At 45.8% G+C, this 18,118-nt stretch overlaps 7 protein-coding genes across 7 annotated transcripts in view; 4 read left to right on the top strand and 3 right to left on the bottom strand.

The window, feature by feature from the left end:
* Nucleotides 1–3,549: 3,549 nt before the first annotated feature.
* PHALS_05220 (hypothetical protein L916_07455) lies at nt 3,550–7,455 on the top strand (the record flags this gene model as incomplete). The annotated part of the gene is made up of 4 exons (XM_024718913.1): nt 3,550–7,082; nt 7,152–7,216; nt 7,340–7,344; nt 7,438–7,455. 4 exons carry the CDS (start codon nt 3,550–3,552, stop codon nt 7,453–7,455), a joined length of 3,621 nt encoding a protein of 1,206 aa, XP_024584264.1.
* Nucleotides 7,456–7,516: 61 nt separating this feature from the next.
* Nucleotides 7,517–11,962, top strand: PHALS_05219 (hypothetical protein L916_07456; the record flags this gene model as incomplete). The annotated part of the gene is made up of 3 exons (XM_024718911.1): nt 7,517–7,714; nt 7,775–8,825; nt 8,970–11,962. 3 exons carry the CDS (start codon nt 7,517–7,519, stop codon nt 11,960–11,962), a joined length of 4,242 nt encoding a protein of 1,413 aa, XP_024584263.1.
* Nucleotides 11,963–12,095: 133 nt separating this feature from the next.
* Nucleotides 12,096–13,212, top strand: PHALS_05218 (uncharacterized protein; the record flags this gene model as incomplete). The annotated part of the gene is made up of 5 exons (XM_024718910.1): nt 12,096–12,385; nt 12,439–12,675; nt 12,737–12,826; nt 12,883–13,002; nt 13,062–13,212. The coding sequence occupies 5 exons, from the start codon at nt 12,096–12,098 to the stop codon at nt 13,210–13,212; spliced, it is 888 nt and encodes a 295-aa protein (XP_024584262.1).
* A 198-nt stretch (nt 13,213–13,410) lies between these two features.
* On the bottom strand, nt 13,411–13,826 carry PHALS_05217 (uncharacterized protein; the record flags this gene model as incomplete). The annotated part of the gene is made up of 3 exons (XM_024718909.1): nt 13,411–13,435; nt 13,509–13,681; nt 13,743–13,826. 3 exons carry the CDS (start codon nt 13,824–13,826, stop codon nt 13,411–13,413), a joined length of 282 nt encoding a protein of 93 aa, XP_024584261.1.
* A 306-nt stretch (nt 13,827–14,132) lies between these two features.
* On the bottom strand, nt 14,133–15,023 carry PHALS_05216 (dna repair protein xrcc3; the record flags this gene model as incomplete). Its single annotated transcript, XM_024718908.1, has 4 exons — nt 14,133–14,259; nt 14,332–14,513; nt 14,583–14,684; nt 14,754–15,023. 4 exons carry the CDS (start codon nt 15,021–15,023, stop codon nt 14,133–14,135), a joined length of 681 nt encoding a protein of 226 aa, XP_024584260.1.
* A 1,769-nt stretch (nt 15,024–16,792) lies between these two features.
* PHALS_05215 (uncharacterized protein) lies at nt 16,793–17,710 on the bottom strand (the record flags this gene model as incomplete). Its single annotated transcript, XM_024718907.1, has 6 exons — nt 16,793–16,902; nt 16,983–17,066; nt 17,129–17,135; nt 17,227–17,286; nt 17,529–17,552; nt 17,627–17,710. The coding sequence occupies 6 exons, from the start codon at nt 17,708–17,710 to the stop codon at nt 16,793–16,795; spliced, it is 369 nt and encodes a 122-aa protein (XP_024584259.1).
* Nucleotides 17,711–17,904: 194 nt separating this feature from the next.
* PHALS_05214 (camk protein kinase) overlaps nt 17,905–18,118 on the top strand; it is a gene marked incomplete at both ends in the record, with an annotated part of 1,647 nt that continues 1,433 nt past the window's right edge. The window contains one exon of the mRNA XM_024718906.1: nt 17,905–18,058. Within this exon, the coding sequence (XP_024584258.1) occupies nt 17,905–18,058 (154 nt within the window). The remainder of the gene's footprint in view (nt 18,059–18,118) is intronic.

Genomic DNA, 18,118 nt, shown 5'->3' with positions numbered 1-18,118 from the left:
TGGATCACCCGATCTCGCTGTGCACTGCTTGCAGCAGTGCACAGCCGATGGAAAAGTCCGAAGCGTTTGAGACGACGCAAATGGGACAATCGGGGTCTTGCAACGCCAGTATTGATGCATGAAGAAGGCTCTCTTTGACCCTGTCAAAAGCCTTCCGATGCTCGGTGTCCCAACACCATTCCATATCCTTCTTAAATAAATTCGACAATGGCCGTGCCATTTCTGCGTAGCTCCGCTACACTTGTGCAAGCTGTTGACGAGACTAATCCACTGCGCAAGTCCTTTTGGTTCTTTGGAACCGGCCAGCTCACAGTGGCCTTGACCTTAGCAGGATCCGCAAAGACCACGCTTCCCAATGAAGCTCCCTAAAAGGGAATTTATTCGGCGCCGAAGATGATCTTATCAGTATTAGCATACAGCTGATTCGTGCGCATGCGTTCTTAAATGAACGAGGCGTTTTTCTTCATCTGCCCTCCCGTGCTCCTCATGACTGTGGACGAAAATGTCGTCGAAGTATGTTTGTGCATACACCCGGTGGGGCCTGATCAACTGCGTCTCATGACGATCAACTGCTTGCTGGTGCACTTGACAGCCTTCAGGGAATTTTCAGAGCATCCCGCTTGAAGTACTCGCCGCTGTCAGCGGAATATCACTCGCTCTCATGAGCAATTAGTAATACCCATCGACCAAGTCGAGTGTGTTGTACTTTGTACCCCCAACCGTATTGATCTGGAGATCGTTCTTTCTGAAAATCGGCGTCTGTGCTGGAATGGTGGCAGCATTGAGCACATTGTAAGCGTGAACGATACACCACTTGCCGTTCGGCTTTCAGACGAAAAAACGTGGGTATCGAATGGGGAGACTTGCTCTCACGGACTATTCTTGCTTCGTGCTTCGCACGGAAAGCAGGCATCAATGACGCCACACTGCTCCTTGGGCAGGGGCCATTTGCGTGTTACGCAGTATGTTGTTTCCGGAACCAATTCAGTCTCATGACACTCACCTCGGCCGGAGGTAGGACAGGCGGCGGGTCTTTGGAAACGACGTCTTGAAATTTCCTTACCAAAGGGTAGTACGGATCCGAGGGATACTTCAGGATCGACGACTCGCTTCGTGCGTTCAGCATCCTCTTAGTTTCCTCCAGGACAGCTTCATCCAGAAGTGACGACGAGTTAATTTCCTCGTTCGAACGTATAATGACCACCTCGGCTATATTGCCTGCCCTCAAGGTACCGCCAAACGCTTCGAAGGTCATCTCGTTCATCGAAAGAAGAGCGTTCAACGCGGGAAGCCTCGAGGATGACGTCGCTGTCTTCCTCTCTTGTTACCGTTGGCAAGGATATATAGCTGTGCGCTATCGTCTACGGTAGACACACCCTGGGTCAGGATCGACGCCCTGGGTCTTGCAGACAGCATACGTCTTCGCTGTCTCCTCTCCCTGAAGGTTCTACGTCTCGTCAATACCAGTGGGAGCAAGCACTCGGCGTCGTCCAGTGTCCTCACTCCTGCTCCATCGGAGCCTCGATATTATTGACAACGTTCGACGAAGAGCTGTTATGTGTAGTATTCGTCCGGTGGTTAGCGAGCCACTCCACCCACATCAAAAGGCCTTGCCCAGGGTACCTCGGGTCTCGTCCGACCATGTCACTCTTGGCATACAGCAACGGCTTTGAAACGTGAGCTGTGCTCAGTGGTTAGCGAGCCACTCCACGCGCATCACATAGGCCTCGCTCTCGATGCCTCGAACCACGTCCAACCATTCCACCGTTGGCAGGCAGCAACTAATTTCAACCGTGAGCAGTGCTCAGTGGATACCGTGCCACTCCACGTGCATCACTGGGGCCTCAATCCTTGGACGAACCATACCATTCTTGGCGTGCAGCAACTGCATTGATACTTGAGCAGTGCTCAGTGGGTTCCGAGCCACTCCGCGTTTAGCCCGTGAGCCATACTCGGGACTCTTGTTCCATACACCTTCGGTGTTCGACAGCTCAAATACTCCAATATTCAGCACATTGATCGGCCTAATCCAGTGTTCCCGCCAATAGCGCTTCCGCTTCCTCGTAGACGTGGGTTCATGACTCACAAAGCTCCACCAGGAGGTAGTAGTGCCTAAGGCCTTCGACCTTCAATCAATCCAAGGCTCATTGTATTCCAACCATGCCATACAAATGATAAGATCGTATCTTGGATTCAAGTCTAAGACTTAACAGCGTTCGACGCTATCAAAGTCAAGAAACTTGACACCGAGGTCCACAGGGCCCTCGGCACAGTGCCACAAAATGCCCAGCATATGTTTTGGGTTTGCATAGTGACAAAACATCAACGGGAAGTCTTTCTTCGACCTTTTGACAAGTTCATTATTGGAACTCTTGACTGGTATATGATTGTCTTTCCCCACTCTATTCGGCTTTAACATACGACTAGACGACACAATGGAACTTAGGCATTTTATGCAATCTTTACTATTGTGATTTGTTGTGTACTTCGCGCATTATGGCTTCATCGAAACAAACGACTTTTCAATATTGATGTTTTGACTTCTTATAAGACTTCAAATGTGATCATACTTTTGCATACATCAAGCTGCTCTTGTGGCCGTTTCAATCACGCGCAATCTTGAAAGGCAAACTTACATGATTTCAACTGGCACATCAATTGAAAATAGTCTTCACGCGCAACATGATGTATTTGAGACATTGACTACAACCGGTTCAGCCGTTCAGCAATCTATTATGGCAACAATGGATATCTTCACGACGGCACATGCATCCAGTGCAGCTGCTAGAAAGGTCAGGCTAGGCCTGACAGGGTTAAAACCGAACAAGGACGATCAAGCATGGATCCAAGTTGGATAAGGAAACTTATGGAACGCATCCCCTCGTATTCATCGACCGCACTGCTGGCCGGCTTCCAACAGAGGTTCTCCGCATTGTACAAAAATTCAACTTTGCACCGACTTTATCCACTGCTAGCTACAGCTTCAAGTAAGCCACCCTAATATGCCGCACCAGTCAAAGTCTTCATGTTGGACAAGGTAATGTATGCAGCACATGTCTGCAGTCAAGAAATCGTGTACAATTCGACATCCTACGCGTCTAACACAAGTAGCAACCATGGGTGAGATCATTAGTAACCTATTGATCATGACGTGTGAAATTTAAGAACTATTTCGACGGTAAAGTTCAAACCTCCCGATCTAGACTTTCTCGAGCGTCCTTCACGGAAACATTTCGCTTTGTCCTCTCCACGTTTAGAACAATTTGCAATTGTTTTCAGTGAGTAAATCAAGATAATAAATCCTTCGGTTAAATTCGTTGTTGATCGCATCTCTATCTTGGTCAAAGCGTTCGAGTTGTAGAGACTAAGTACACCGGGGCGCGGTGGTCCAAATTGGCTGTGTGGACAGCAGTACTTGGTCTTGAGGGTTATAGCCCTCTATATTGTGTCGAGACGTAGATTCCAAAAAATTGAGAATTCATGAAAACTGAGAATACCGGTAGCCATACTCATTCTATACATGTTCCTTACAGATTCGGCAAAATCATAATGAGGACGTCGTCAATGGTCGACCCAGATGGAGATGCGATCATGTCTTTTGCCCCCTCATCCTCTGCCGCATCGCCGCGGTCTCTTTCCTCACGTCTTCTCACTGTTGTGGCTTCTGGAGAGCTTCATGCGTTGCCTGATGATATCACTAAGTGCGAGTCAAACGAGGCTCTCGATAAACTTCTGACTCCGTTTTTGCCACTGCTGACACGCCTTCAGAGCTCTCGTCACACATACGCCACCCCACAGTCGCATCATCTTTCCATAACACTTGATGCCACGCTGCTTCGTGTCGAAAATGCCTCAAAATATCGTCAATACGCCCAGATATTTGCAAAGTTGACGCCATCCCAGCTCCAACCGACCATCACTCCTGACGCCATGACTGCATTCCGCCGCTTTGAACGCGGTTCCACGACTGACAGAGTGATGATCGTGCTATGTGAATGGCTTTTTTCTGCTAGTGGAAGCTTGGACAACAGTGAGCTTTTCATGAATGAGCTTTTTCAAGAAGAAATTGCAGCTATTCTTGTGCAAGTTCTGGCTTTTCCTAAGCTTCAGACGCACAAAAGTCCAGCTCAAAATTTACTGAGTCTGGAAAAAATAGTTTCTAGGGTTCTATCAGTGCCTGTAGCCCCCATCCTATTGTCTAGATTGGCCGTAAACGATGTCTCACGTGTCGAAGAACTCATGGACGCTATTGTGGCAGTCATTCTAGCGACTACGACAATAAATAAAACTATGGCACAGCAAGAACAAGATGCATTGAACTCGAACATGTCTGTGATGGAGAATGCGCGTCGTGCTTGTTTGCACGTCGCCAAGCTTTCGCCTTTATACGCAACGAGACTAAAGAATAAACTAAGTAAACAGACTGCATCGCTGCAGTGTGCAGCAGTTGCATTTGAGCTTTTGACAGCATGTACAAATCGAGGAGACGTAATTGTCTTTCTGTATCAATGGCTAAAGCGAGATGGAGCTCCTGGGTCAGCGCTGAGGACATATGTCCAGTTATCAACTCGTGATGATATGACAAGCGACTCTGTAAGTGACTTTCAGTCGGCTGCAGTTAATTCTTTGGATTTTGTTCGTCGTGTACTATTGGAAACGACGAGCAGCACGAATGTGCCGATGTACGAGTTGTCTACAGCACTTAATGTTTGTGTTGCTCTTCAGGTACTGAATGCATTTCCTTTAGGGGAACAAGAGCGACTTCAACTATTGCAGAGTCTTGACAGAATTGCATCAACCTCGTCATCATCTCGTACTGTTCGTCTTGGTTTCCTTGTGATTATTCTACTTTGGTATCCACTCGCACCAGCTTTAAGCAAAGCTCCTGGCCAACGAGACGAGCACATCAAAACTGCACTGACTCTATCTCAACAAGTCATCATGTCCTTCTTTCAAGCGTGCAAGACCGACGCTGGTCCGCTTTTTGTTGTTTCGGCAGTGTTATTCTATACCAAAGTGCCAGCGCTTGTTCCTTTTCTTGCGTCAGTGATTGGATTAAATGGAGACTTAGGAGATGATTCGGGACTTGAAGCGCAACAAGTATTGCGTGCAGATTATCTTCATGTTTTCGGAGATGTCATCCTCAAGCCTATTTTGACAGAGAACCTGCTTGCTCGTGAAGTACTAACCTTTCCACCAGCCTTGCGTGTCTCAACAATCGATGATATTTCGCTAGGTCATGGACAATTTGAGCTCACCTTACGTGGACTCTACAGTTTGCTGTGCGAAAAATCGTTTTTGCGACATCATCACGGACATCGGCTGGAAAATTGGTTGTCTACTCAGGTAGAAAAGCAAGCAGCTTTGCCTATCCATCCGTTAATGTTAAGCGTTTTGCTCGAGTGGATTGAAAATTACGTGATGGCGTTTGAGTACCCAATCGCTCAGGCCCCTCGCCGGCTTCAATTGTCCATCGTTCCGCTACAAAGCTCAACTTTAACGAAATGGCTCTCAGCGTCTTGCTTACGGAGCACATATGACTTTAAGAAAGGACACGAGTACAAACTGAAATGGGCACGTGGCGTATTAGGTCTTACATATGCGCTTCAATTTAATCAGCGACTTCGTCAGGCAACGATGGTTGCTGGAAGTAAGCTGAGCAGTCTGGTAGCCGGTACCTCAATCGCTTCAGGTACATCATTCTCAGCTACCCTCGGCACCGGAGCCGATATTTGCCTACACTACGACCTTAACACATTTCCCTTACGCAATATTGTGACTGAAGTCGTGGCAAACGGAGACCAAGGCCGTGCTTTTGAATATGTGGCCCCAACGTTAGTAAAACTCTTGATAGAAGAGTATCCACACCTGTTTGATGCTTCCGCATCGTCCGGTTCATCAGGGTCGACTTCAATGTTACTGCCGTTAGCCTTCAGTCCGCACGATGTTGTAGAGCGCGACCTAACACGAAGTTGGTTTCGCCGTAAGTTTAATCATGTGCCGCTTGCTAGTATGGCGCGGTCTCACATTTCATGGACAGCAGTTCAAATGCTTTTGTTTGAACTCCAATTCGCACCGATCCAAGTGGTGACGCGAGAGCTTATTGATATAGTGAATAAAATCCTTCCTTACGCGATTACATCGTATGAAACCTTGTCTACCGATTGTCAAGTGGCGGCGTTCTGTTCCCAACTTGCTTCACTTTACCTATCTCGTGCGCGTCGTGAGCAGGGAGCTGATATTTCTTTATTGATGAGATTGATACAAGCATTGTGCTTTCCAGACGTACTATGGCGGCAGTTACAGACTCAGACACAGCAAAATGATTCATTTAATTTGTTTACGTACATGCAAGTGTTAGAAGAGCCATTTCGTCTCGTCAACGATGCCCACGATAGAGTTTTTCAACAGCCAGCGTTGCTGCTTATTCTAATTGATATTATCCGAGATGTCAGAATTGCAGCAAACGTCCATGTATCGAAATTTGACCTCTGCTTGTTGCCTGGAGAAAGTTTGAAGCATTCGCTGTCCACTAATCCAAGTGTGCAACAGCATCAACTCGTACAAGATTGTCTGCTGACGCATGGACTTCTCCAGCGGCTTTTTGCACTGAGCTCCAACTCGAATAGCAACGATACGGTTCAGGAGTGTCGTGCTCACCTGTGCACACTAATTAATGAGTTGGTGGCTGCAGACGCTGAGGCCTCGTCTCCGTATCCACCACGACTTCTATTGGCCATACACACACAGGGCTACGATGTGTCACTAGTTCCAACGTTAGTCGCCAACGTGCCGTCAATGAAACTCTTGTGGGATCACTGGATGTCTGCTACGTCTTCGACTGCATCAAATATCCCAGCTTCTCGTGCTGGGACGCATGGAACGAAACATTTAATGGATTTTGTGGCAGAAGGAGCGGACAAGGATCTTCCCAAGTGGATTTTTCGACTTCGCGTGGTCTTTTCATTGTGTGCTGCGCATCTTTCTGGAAACGGACAAAGCGCAGCTATGCAACAAGCGCTGCGTGTGGTCTGGAATAAACTGCGCAATGGTGTGGGGAGCTTAGGTGAAAACAGTGCGGGGTACATAAATTTATTACGAGAGGTGTTGCCTTGGATTGTTGATGCTTGTGCTGTTAATGCGGATCTAAGTGCAGAGCTCGTACATTTCCTTCTCAAGTTGCAGCGCCAGCAAAGTGGAGCTGGTGGTTACAAAGGTAGAGATAACCATAAAGCAGGAATAAAGGCATTAGCAAAGCCTCAAGGACAACGACAACTGCTAAAGGAAGTGCTGCATAATACGTACGCTTCGTTACTGGATCAAATTTAATCGACAACAGGTTTGGTATGTGTTGATGAGTGGAAATAGAACATATGTTGCTAAGTTGTGTCAGTAACATGTATCCCACTTTTTGATGCTATTTATGAACATAACCAGCTGAAAAAGCGCCTGTGAACGAATTGTCTAGTGCCAGTCAAGTCAACGCGCCCCCTTCGCACTAAGCAAATACATATACATGAATGATACCGCTACCATAACGCGTCTCGGCAAAGTGTCCGCTACATCGGCAGCCTCGTTAGTAGACTTAAATCACAGTCCACGAGCACACGTTGAAGTGTCGTCTAACCTCAGTCCGACATTCTCGAGACAAAGCAAGGGAACAAAGATTGCTATGTGGAACAAAGCGAGCGATGGTAGCATAAATTTGGTGAAGGTGAGCGCCTGATGCATCACGTTGTTTTTGCGGCAGCTCAAGCTTCATGTCCTATACCAGAATCTTGGAAGGAAAACGCACATACCAGATCGGCTGCATCCTCTCGATGGCGAATGCTCCCGGCGTTATCGCCATCCTCACACTCAACGCCAATTATTAACGTCGTCACCCCGGTGTTATGATCAGCTTTCGCTGCCTAGTGTAGCACCTGCAACCTCTGAAGGATCGGATGAAGAAATTTTTTTTCTGGAACGCCTTAATGCTCAATTGTCATCGAGCGATACAGTAGAAGAGTGGATTCGGTCATACCAGCTTGAGCGCGAAAAGTTTGCATCGTTTGCTGTATTCACCGAATTGAAGCTGGACGAGGTACAGGAAACATATGTAAAGCAGGCGGGAAGGCCCAGTGCAGTTGAGGCAGCAGCTTGTTGTGCGACGCTACTTAAGATGCCGGGAATAGTCGGGTGCTACTCGACGTTGCTCGAAAAATTGTCTGCAGGGATACAAAGCGCTATTTATATTCCTGAGCCGTCGCTGACAAATCTTACTCTACAGGGATCAATGGCCTCTCTAGTACAAACATTTTATCGGCGGATCCCATACTTTGAACGAGTGCGTGAACTTGAGAAGGCGTTGCTTACAATCCGAAGTATCACTGATCCAAATGTGCTTAAAAATGTAACCATCGAGGATTTGGATCGAATATTCGAGTATACGCCGTTTGCTGTTGTCCTGGCAGGCCTTGTAAAGATGTTCACAACTAATTCAGATAAGCTCGGTCAGCTTATCGTTGCCCTGCAGGATCAAAAAGGTTTACTTTTTCTTAGTGAGAAGGAGAACGTAAAAATTGAAGACACGCCTTACCCTGTGCATGTTCCACTTGCCACAAGCGCTCAAATTTGTCGTGCTATCACACACAATGCAGCAACATTTAGTTCCAGCGGTCGGGATATGATTCTCTGCGCTATCGTGGACCTATTGGACGTGACTTCATTCCGCGATGTGTATCATCTTTTTGATGTTCACGGGAAAATGTGCTTCTTACACTATTTGAGTCTGGTAGAGGATATGGATCAGCTGGAGTTGGTTGTTGATGCACTGCCGAATGCTGGTGAGTCTCTCTTCCGACTTTATATCGCCATATGTTCGGGCCGACTCAAAAGTGAATTGAATGGCGAAGAGATAGTCACTTCAAGTCCCAAAGACGTTTTTTTTCTCAGACTACTAAGCCCTGACATGGACTTTTTCTTTTTAGGTGATCTCGCTGCATATCTAACAGCAGCACAGTGGAGTTTGCTATCAAAAGAGTTTGACAAGCATGAAAATGCGCGAATTGGCCAGAAGCAGCGACAAACCAAAGTTGACACAAATAATAGTGATATAGACGGCCTGAACGATGGGCGCTCATCGACAGCGTTGTCAGCGAGGGGGTCATTTGATAGCTTTAGGATGATAATGATGAACTTTCTCCGTCACAACAACTTAGCCAGTGCGCAAGTGCTGCAACTGGTGGCAGATACGTTCTTATCGATGCTGGGTAAAAGGGAATTTAGTCAACTTTTTGATAATTGCTGGGCACAATTACCGCTTGATAATCGGTGGTCGAAAGCTTTAGCGGTGGTACGGGATCTTGGAACTTCTCCCTTAGCTCAGACTGCAGATGGTGAGCACATTGCCTCTATGCGCTTAGAAATGCTGAAGACAATTTTTATGATGCTGACTCGAGAGGAGAGGGTCTTATGGATGGACCAAATGAATACCAAGTATCCAACTGAGAGCTACAAAATTAAATGCTTTAAGGCCGTCGATGCCGCCGCAGTAATCAAGGCACCAGATTTGTCCGATCCTACTGCGCTCATTGCTCAAATGGATACCGATCTGAAATTGAGCTGGCTGGAGGCTCTGATCAAAGATATGCATGGCGATTTTGAGCGCTTTGAGAAATTGACTATGGTGTTTTCGCAATTTGCAAATCTGCCACACGTGGAGCCAACGCTTGCGTCGGTAAATGATATGCTGGATCAGGCAACTCCTGTTGACGAAGCAACATTGCTGATCCCCCCATCCGACGACTCCGCCATCCCAGTTATGGTTGTGGTGGATCGTGTGGACTCACCTGTTAACGAATCAGAAGTACCAAGCCATCAAATGATAAATACGGAGATGAGTATAGCAATCAACGAGGCTATACAAAAACTTCTCGAACACCGGTCTGAATCACAACTACTTGAGATCCTTCAGCTCGCACTTTCTAGCGCAAAAGATATCAAAGTTAAGGCTGATGCTGTTGAGCACATCGTGGATCGACAGGTTAAGCTACCGCTTGTCCCTGGGTTGTCCGGTAAAGTAAAGCGCAAACTGTCGGCTGTTGCTGCTGTCGCTGAGCCCATGGAATGGCACGAGTACGTTAAAGTTGGTCATTTCGACGTTGGTTGTCAGACGATAAGCGAACCGGAGGCTCAAGATACCGCTAGCCCTTTTCGGGACATTAAATCGGATCACAACAGCAACGGCAGATTGATTTCACCGACTAAACGTAAGACTCTCACTTTAAATGCATTGTTTGGCAAGAATACGAGTAGAAACAAGAAAGAGAAATATCAGAAGATCAACAGCGTGGCAGTGCCACAAGCAATTTCGGGGATGATCACGTCATGGCGTATGAATGCCGATCAACTCGTTCAATTTGCCAAGAAATCCCTTGCTAATGTCCTCAAAATAATCGGAGATGCGTACAGTGAGATGCTGACGGCCACTAAGCGCAAGGCTCAGCAACAACGATCACTGTATGCAACTCCACGAGGAATCGGACGTCCATTAAAACTCGCGCAAATTGTTTACCAATCTTTTCTTCATAGCTATGGCCTCCCATCAATTGCAGACATGCACTTGCTTGCATTTTCGTGTGCGATCGAAATTTATCGGAAACAACATCTGCGCGTCGAGTATTTTGCAAGGTTTTGCTTCGAGGAAGTGCCCACGTCAGAGCTGACAAATTATTGCGAATTTCTTGAATGCATTGTGTCCGATGACTTAAGCAGCACCACAATGATGGCTAATAGTTTGCCATCTACTCCGTCCACTAATTCTGGCAACACACGCGGAGCGGCTCAGAACACCTTAAAACGATCTCACTTGGTTCCACGAGTAACAGTTCCGGACAAAGAACACTGGTCAATATCTCTTGATCGCGCCGTGGAAATTGCTCAACTTTGCTTTCGTGAAATGCGCAAGACGGCAGTGACTGTATTTTGTGAACATCTGATGATGATGGCAGCTCAGGGATGCTCGACTGCGGTCTTGCCACTTCCCGTCGCAGTTGGGCAAGATTCTTTATCACTTAACACCGACCAGCTTAATGTCGACCATCTTCTTCAACTGGTGGTGGCTGAATGGCAGCAAGAACAGGTTCGTCGCGAACGCCATCTACTCGATGCATTTCGTGCAGGAGATGTGAATGGCGACGGACAATTAACGTCAGCTGAGTTTTCACAGATCGTGTTATCGATTGATGCTTCACGGGACATGGGTGATATCTTGCTGATGTATAGTGATACATTGCGCCGCACCGAGTGCGAGCAGCTAGATGCCGAGGTTTTTCTGCAAGTCGCGCGCGAGCATGAGCTCGATCGTGTTGTGTGGCAGGGTGATAGAGACTTATCTGGAGTTGTGAACAATGTCACAGACATGGAGGCTACGTGGGCTCACGTGCGAGGTTTTTTCGTGGGTACACTAGAAGCTCTGGCTCGTGATTTGCCTTCCGCTCATTTTCTTCGTATGTGCGAAGGCGCTGGCTGTGGATGTCTCAAATGCCTATTGGATGGCTACGTTGGTTTCCAGAAAATGCGTCGGGATGCCGGACTGACACAACCACAGCAAAGGCATCCTGGATTTTCAGGCCGTCGAAGCACAACCGTTGGTGTGTCATCTCAGCTCATTTGGGCACGCTTTTGGCACCTCACGCGTCAACTTTATGATGCTGCAGCTGAGAGCGAAGGCATTGTGACTCCATGGGAAGGCTGTAAGTATATTCGAGTCGAGCCAGTAATGGCACTTGCTCCAAGATCCAACAGCAAACGACGAGATTCGCTGCCGAATTTCCTTTTTCCGGACACGGCGCGGATAACAGCCAAGATGAGCACATCCAACAATCCAGAAGTTTTTGACGGTCCAACAATTTATGCGCAGTTTGCTTATTTATTGGAGAATGTCTCCACTAAAAGCGCAGATGACACGTCGCGCTTCTAACAAAAATCTAGGACTTTGTCAGTTGAAAGGTTGATAATACTCGTAGCTGCTCATTGATTTAAATGCATTCTTCTAGACAGTACCGTGTCATCTTTTATATATTTTTAGTATATTCATCATTTGTGATTCTCCCATGATAGAACCTGTTGAAAGGAAGCCATGCAAGGCCATGAATCCAGATCGTCTTCGTAAGCTCATAGACTCACCAAGCATATTAAATGACACTCGCAAGGTTTCAATGGCAATTGTAAAGAGCCAAACGCTGACCAAGTCATGGAATGGAGAGCAGTCTGATATCCGTCCGTTCGAGAAATTGGCAATTCCAGCACAAGTCATTCGCACGAAAGATTTACGCTCAAGCGCGATAAGTGTAGGGAAATCGGTTGCTCCAAGTGGCTTGCAATTGAACGATGTTGCCATCATGTACGACAAGCTTTATGTATTCTTCAAACAAACTCACTTACTTTGTGATATAGACCGAAAAATGACGAGTTACAGAATGAGTTTACAACCTTTTTGATGACGCAGAAAGAAACAGTAACTTGTGCTGCAGAAATTGAGCAATGCGCTATTCCGAAATCAGTTTTGCTGAAGGAAGGTATCATGAACCCTCAACAACGGCGCGAGCGACTGCGCTTTGAAACGGACCATCTTCTTGCCAAGCGTGCCATTCACCGCACTGAAATGAACGATCGAAGACTACAACAAATCATGTAAGCTTTATGTCGTTTAATTTTGTTAGTTGGATTGATAAGGCTAAGCTCGGTGTTTCAGTAAAGGACGACATTCGACTTGCGATGTATTGGGTACGCACCATGATGCTTCACGAAGTGAAGGAGATGAATTCAAATCAAATTCGATACGGTAAGCTGCATAACAAGAGAATTGATGGCATTTTTTAAATGTACTTTCAATTCCAGCCTCAATAAATCTCAGATTTCCCGCCGCGAGTATCAAAGAAAAAACTCGATGGCAAACTCTCATTTGAACCACCACGACAGGTTCTTTAATGACACTCCTCTTGAAAGAAATCAGCAAAGGTTCAAGATATTGTTTTGTTTGATATAGCCGCCAATTTTAACAACGATACTTGCACCAGAGCTCAAAATCTGCGCAATCAAAGCGCTGGAGGACGTCCGTATGATATTATCAATGGAGGTCATGTCATGCACTTTCCACCTACGATTGCTGAGAAGCAGCATCAGTGGCAAGCGCACCCGTCCGTGAATATACATCGATATACTCAGTAACTCAGCATTTGGTCGGGTATTCAGTTTTACTTCGTCAATTTTTAAACTGCATACCTTATATTTGTTTATTCTGACTTTTCAAGTTTACTTCGTACACTAATCATAAACACCCATTCTAAACAAACTCGATCTATATCTTCGGCTCTGTCCATCCATGATGCTCCTATTCGAGTTGAAAGTCTCCTTGCGGAGCATTCATCACACCTTCCATAAATGATACAACCTGCCCACCACACGTAACAAACATCTTGTCGGATGCAAAACCACGTCGACTTCGAGGGGGGACGTATCCGTACGTAGCGGAATAGCATGAACCGTCGCTAAAACTTGGCGGAGGAGACGTAGATAACGATGACGAGCATGTTGACGATGGTGAAGACACATAAGTATATTCAACTGCCACTTGCCGAGGCGAGTTACGCGCCCAAAATTCAAGACGTTGACGTTGAGCAGTCAGGTGTTTTAGATCCTATAAAAAGGTAATTAGTCAGTTTTATCTCGCAAATCTGGTCATTAAAAATTGAACATACCTGCACGGACATGCCACTGCGGATCTCACACGCGTTATTATTGATTGAAGGTAGTGTTTGACGAGTTTGTTTCGTAGTGACCATGTTCAAGATTGTAAGATTCAAATACTACTCTTTCAGAGAGAGTGAAGCGGGAGGTTAGTAGCTAAATCTTTTGTGAGAACTGATGTGGCCATTCGGAATTCGAGAGGTTTTGCTTGGAATATAACGGAAGAATCAGACGAGACAGAGATACTGAGACTGAGTGAAAAGGTACAGAAAAGTGCTTTGTAACGAACTTGAAGGTCAGGGCGATCTTGTCAATCGTACCCCTTCAGTTCTTATTTTTGTCCAATAAGAAAACTCTATATAGAAATAAATAGTTCTAAGTAAGAGAGAACAACGTATGACTTAGTCTCCGTCCGCCGGTCTCACACCATCGCTCGTGACTTGAAACGCGCATGTCTCTGCTGGTAGATAGGGAGAGAAAGCAATTTTTAGTCGACGAGTCGATTCTTCAACACGCGTAATCATGAGACTGAGAGATAAAAGCCAATATACTAGGACATCAATACAACGCTTCGTGATTTCTGAGATGACAGAAATGTACCGTTGGTTGATACAGTGCGACCACGACAGTCCTAACGCCGGTCGCATCTCGTTCCTGTCCGAGAAAGGGTCAAAGTCGCCTGTTACCTGATTACTTACCACAAAGACAACGCCATACTGATCACTCAGTATGCGCATGCAGTTAACCATGTGAAACATCGTTCGAGAGCGCTCTGCCGCTTCCTGAGCCACATGAAATTTACAAAACTTAGCAACGGATTTATACAGCGACAACTCAATCACAGTCTCAACCTTTATAGAAGACGTGGATTCCAGACGAAACACGGCTGCGACCGAGTCCAACACTACAAGCTTAGTGTCTCGCTCTGCCAGTAACATGGGTAGTCTCGCTTGCTATGACAGATCACAATAATGATGTCAGTGATGGTCTCTTCGCCCATATAATGATATCGTAACGGGGACCATGAGATAGATGAGGTCATCGACAGTGTAAAGCTGCTCAACAAAAATTCCATCCAAAAAGTCGCTTCGGGTGAATTCTGGGATCATTTCGCCTCGCTTGCGCTTGACACCAACATTTGTGACTGCATTATACCTCTCTACATACACTTGGGCAAGTTCGTGCAGTCGTTTAACGGCCCCTACGCCTTCTGTGCAAATATAACAAGCTGTGCTTTGCAATCCACCAAGTGATCTAGGTAAACAGCATTGTAGTAGCAATTGCAGACACATTTGCGTCTTGCCAGCAGAAGCTTCACCGCAAATTTCAGTCACAATTCCAGAGCGAAAGCCGCCATGTAGTAATCGGTCGATGGAGTCACAGCCTGATGGCAATACTATAGAGTTTGTCGCGTGGCTTTGTAACAGCGCCATAGCTGTCGTGGTTTTCATAATTGGTAAGCACTAACGTATGTAAAAAAAACTGAAGTCAAAAGTATAACTTATGATGGTGCGGGTATGTTTTTATATAGGACAAAAATGTGTGGCTATCGATAGCAGCTTCATTTTCAAAATTGCGCTGAAGAAGTAGAAGGAACTGATGTCTATCCTGAGGGACTGATGTTTCATGATTGATACTATCCCTAAGTCCAGTTCTCTGGCCTGATCCTTCCTCCATCAGAATTTTAAGCAACGGACGCTACTTATGTCAGTTGCTCCCTTTATTACTCGCAGCTCAATCTGCCACAGTAGTTGCGTCACCCCATGACCAACCATACTGCTATTGACTGCGCATAACAAGCGGTTGTTCATGATAGGAACCCTTCGCGACATACCACTGTGTTGCAAGGAGCCAATTGCCACCCACACTCTCTAAGACACAGCTCGATGTCGTATTCTATCCACGCGGTGTTGAATCGTTAAGATAATTCACACGTAAGCAGACTCATTTGTTTCAAAGTTGGGAGATTTCTTGGCTGTTATATCTGTCCCTTTTGTCAACGAGGTACTTCGTGATGTTCTAAATCCTTTTATTCCTATTCATCACTGGCTAGATTGAGCATGGACTGCATCTTGCAAGATAATCACGCATATCTCGTGGAGAGATAGCTTATCGACATGTACGGATAACGTCGAACGCCCATCTTCACTCTATTTATCTTGGAATCAGTCGGATTTTCGCTCCGAATCTAGATCGTCAAGTTGTGCAACTCTGACAGCAGCTTAGCTTATTGATAATGGCGCACGTAGCATAATGAAACCGGAAAAGAAGACCTCTCCAAGAATTAAGCCATCTTGAGTGTAATCTAAAGAAAGCCGCCTTAACATTTCATATTCATCCGGCCACCGCACCACTTCAACTCAGATATGTTCAGACTTGAGGTCAATTCGCCTTTCCAATGCAGTTAGGATGAGCAACTGTATTCTCGCGGGACGCTAGCTACAGACCCAGCGATATTTCTCAAGTTCAGATCGTGAGGTGAGTCGCTTATGGCTGTGTTGATGATTCCATCGTTTTCCATGCAAGAAGTCGATTTGATGACTATCTTATACAACGCAACGACCTATGGGCGGTATTCGCCGTTCGGCAAAAGCCGGACATTTCCCCCCGAAATATTCAAGCAATGGGCTGATTACGTCTTGAGCAGCTCTTGTGCTCGTCCGAAGAACTCGCGCCAGTAACAGCAACTTGGCCTTTTCATCCAGCTGTCTTTGCACTTGATTTGCTTGCTCGTGGAAACGTGCTCATGTTTTATAAATTGTATTATACGTTGTAACTTGATAATCTATATACATTACGCCTCCTACGGCACAACTCTCACAATCTACAAGTGCATACATGTAATCTACATGCAGAGTGTGCTACATTGCTAGCACAAACATTTTTCCTATTTCTCATGCATTACGTCTAATTAAATAATTGGGACACGCATGACAGGCGCCGAAATTCTTCAGCTGGTATTTCCCATCAAGAAAAACGACTCAATGGCGCCGGCAATACAAGCACTGACTGTGCCACACTCTCCTTCTAGCTTTGCTGCAAAAGGCTCTACTACACTGTCTTAAGGGTGAGAATCCACAAAGACGGTACTCGACCCATTCACAATGATGATAGCTGATAATAATCTTGCCCCGACCACAAAACCTTTTTTACGCTTTGCTGACGATATGTCTACATCGACATAAATGTGCGAAAAATCGGACTAAAAAATCCAAAATACGATTTGAGCAAGCCGTTTTTTTAGTGCGTACCTGACATGTACGGAATTGCGCAGATAAGCAATTCATGAGGCGGTCGCACGAAGTGCTTTTTCCACAAGCTGCTGTTATTGGGAGCTGCAATCGATGAGAGTGATCAGAGAACGTCGTGTACACGAGATGCGACAATATCTCATTACCATTAAGCTTTTGGAATGTAACATTAAATGCAAGGCATTAGCGTACTTTACTTATAGTTTGAGAAAAAAAACTCAACAGCTGCAATTGTCATTTGAACCTCATCGAACTCGAAGTTCCAAGCATGGTAAATGTCACGCGGCGACCGTCGAATTCGAAGCTAATTTCGATATCTCTTATCTTCATGATAACGCATGAAACTTCTTCACTCTACATTTGTTTTTAAATTGTCAGGAGACATTTTCGACGAACAAGCTTGAAAAGTTTTACTAAGTCTCTTTTAAACAAGTTCGTACCTTTTCAAGTACAAGTTTCTAAGCTTTTTAAATTTAACCGATCAAAGATGAGAGCCCTCTTTTACTTGTATCTTTTCTCGTAGCCACGTGAAAGGGAGTGACCCACCTTAAGATCTGCTTCATCCATCTTCTTGTTAAAGTATAGCACTTGTAAGACTCTATGTCCTATTTACAGCCCATTTGCAGTGAAGCTGCAAGTCTTACCTGCTGTTTGCCCCTCACACGAATTGGTTTCGTTCTATCATCGTTGTAGCCCTGTCTGGCATCCAAAGTGGGCTGTCTGTGCATAGCGTCTGGTTGGGCCCATACTTAACCCTATTTAAAAGCGAAACGTGTCGCCGGCCCTCGCTCAAGTTATGTCAGTTCGGCTTTTGCCATACCCGAGACTAATTACCTGCGCAAGTGTGCTTTAACTCGTAGCTAGCCCACGAGTACAACACATAACGCTCTTCTCTCCATTCAACTTCTTTATTGTGCCCATAATGCCTGCGCCATCACTCTCTATCCAGGTACATCCAAGCATCTTGACTGTTCACATTCGTATGAAAGACCGTCCAGGCACAACTGCCATTGACATCACACCGTCACTCTTATCGTCAAAGAATCTTATCGTGCGATTTCATGAGTTAGCATTTGGTAAGAGTTTTGCTGCATTTGCAGCCAATTCAAGTCTAATGGCCCGACGCGGCGATAAAG

This window comes from Plasmopara halstedii, assembly GCF_900000015.1.
Source record: "Plasmopara halstedii genome assembly, contig: Scaffold_2881, whole genome shotgun sequence".
NCBI classification, from domain to species: Eukaryota; Oomycota; class Peronosporomycetes; order Peronosporales; family Peronosporaceae; genus Plasmopara; species Plasmopara halstedii.
This window is presented reverse-complemented; position numbering and strand designations above follow the sequence as displayed.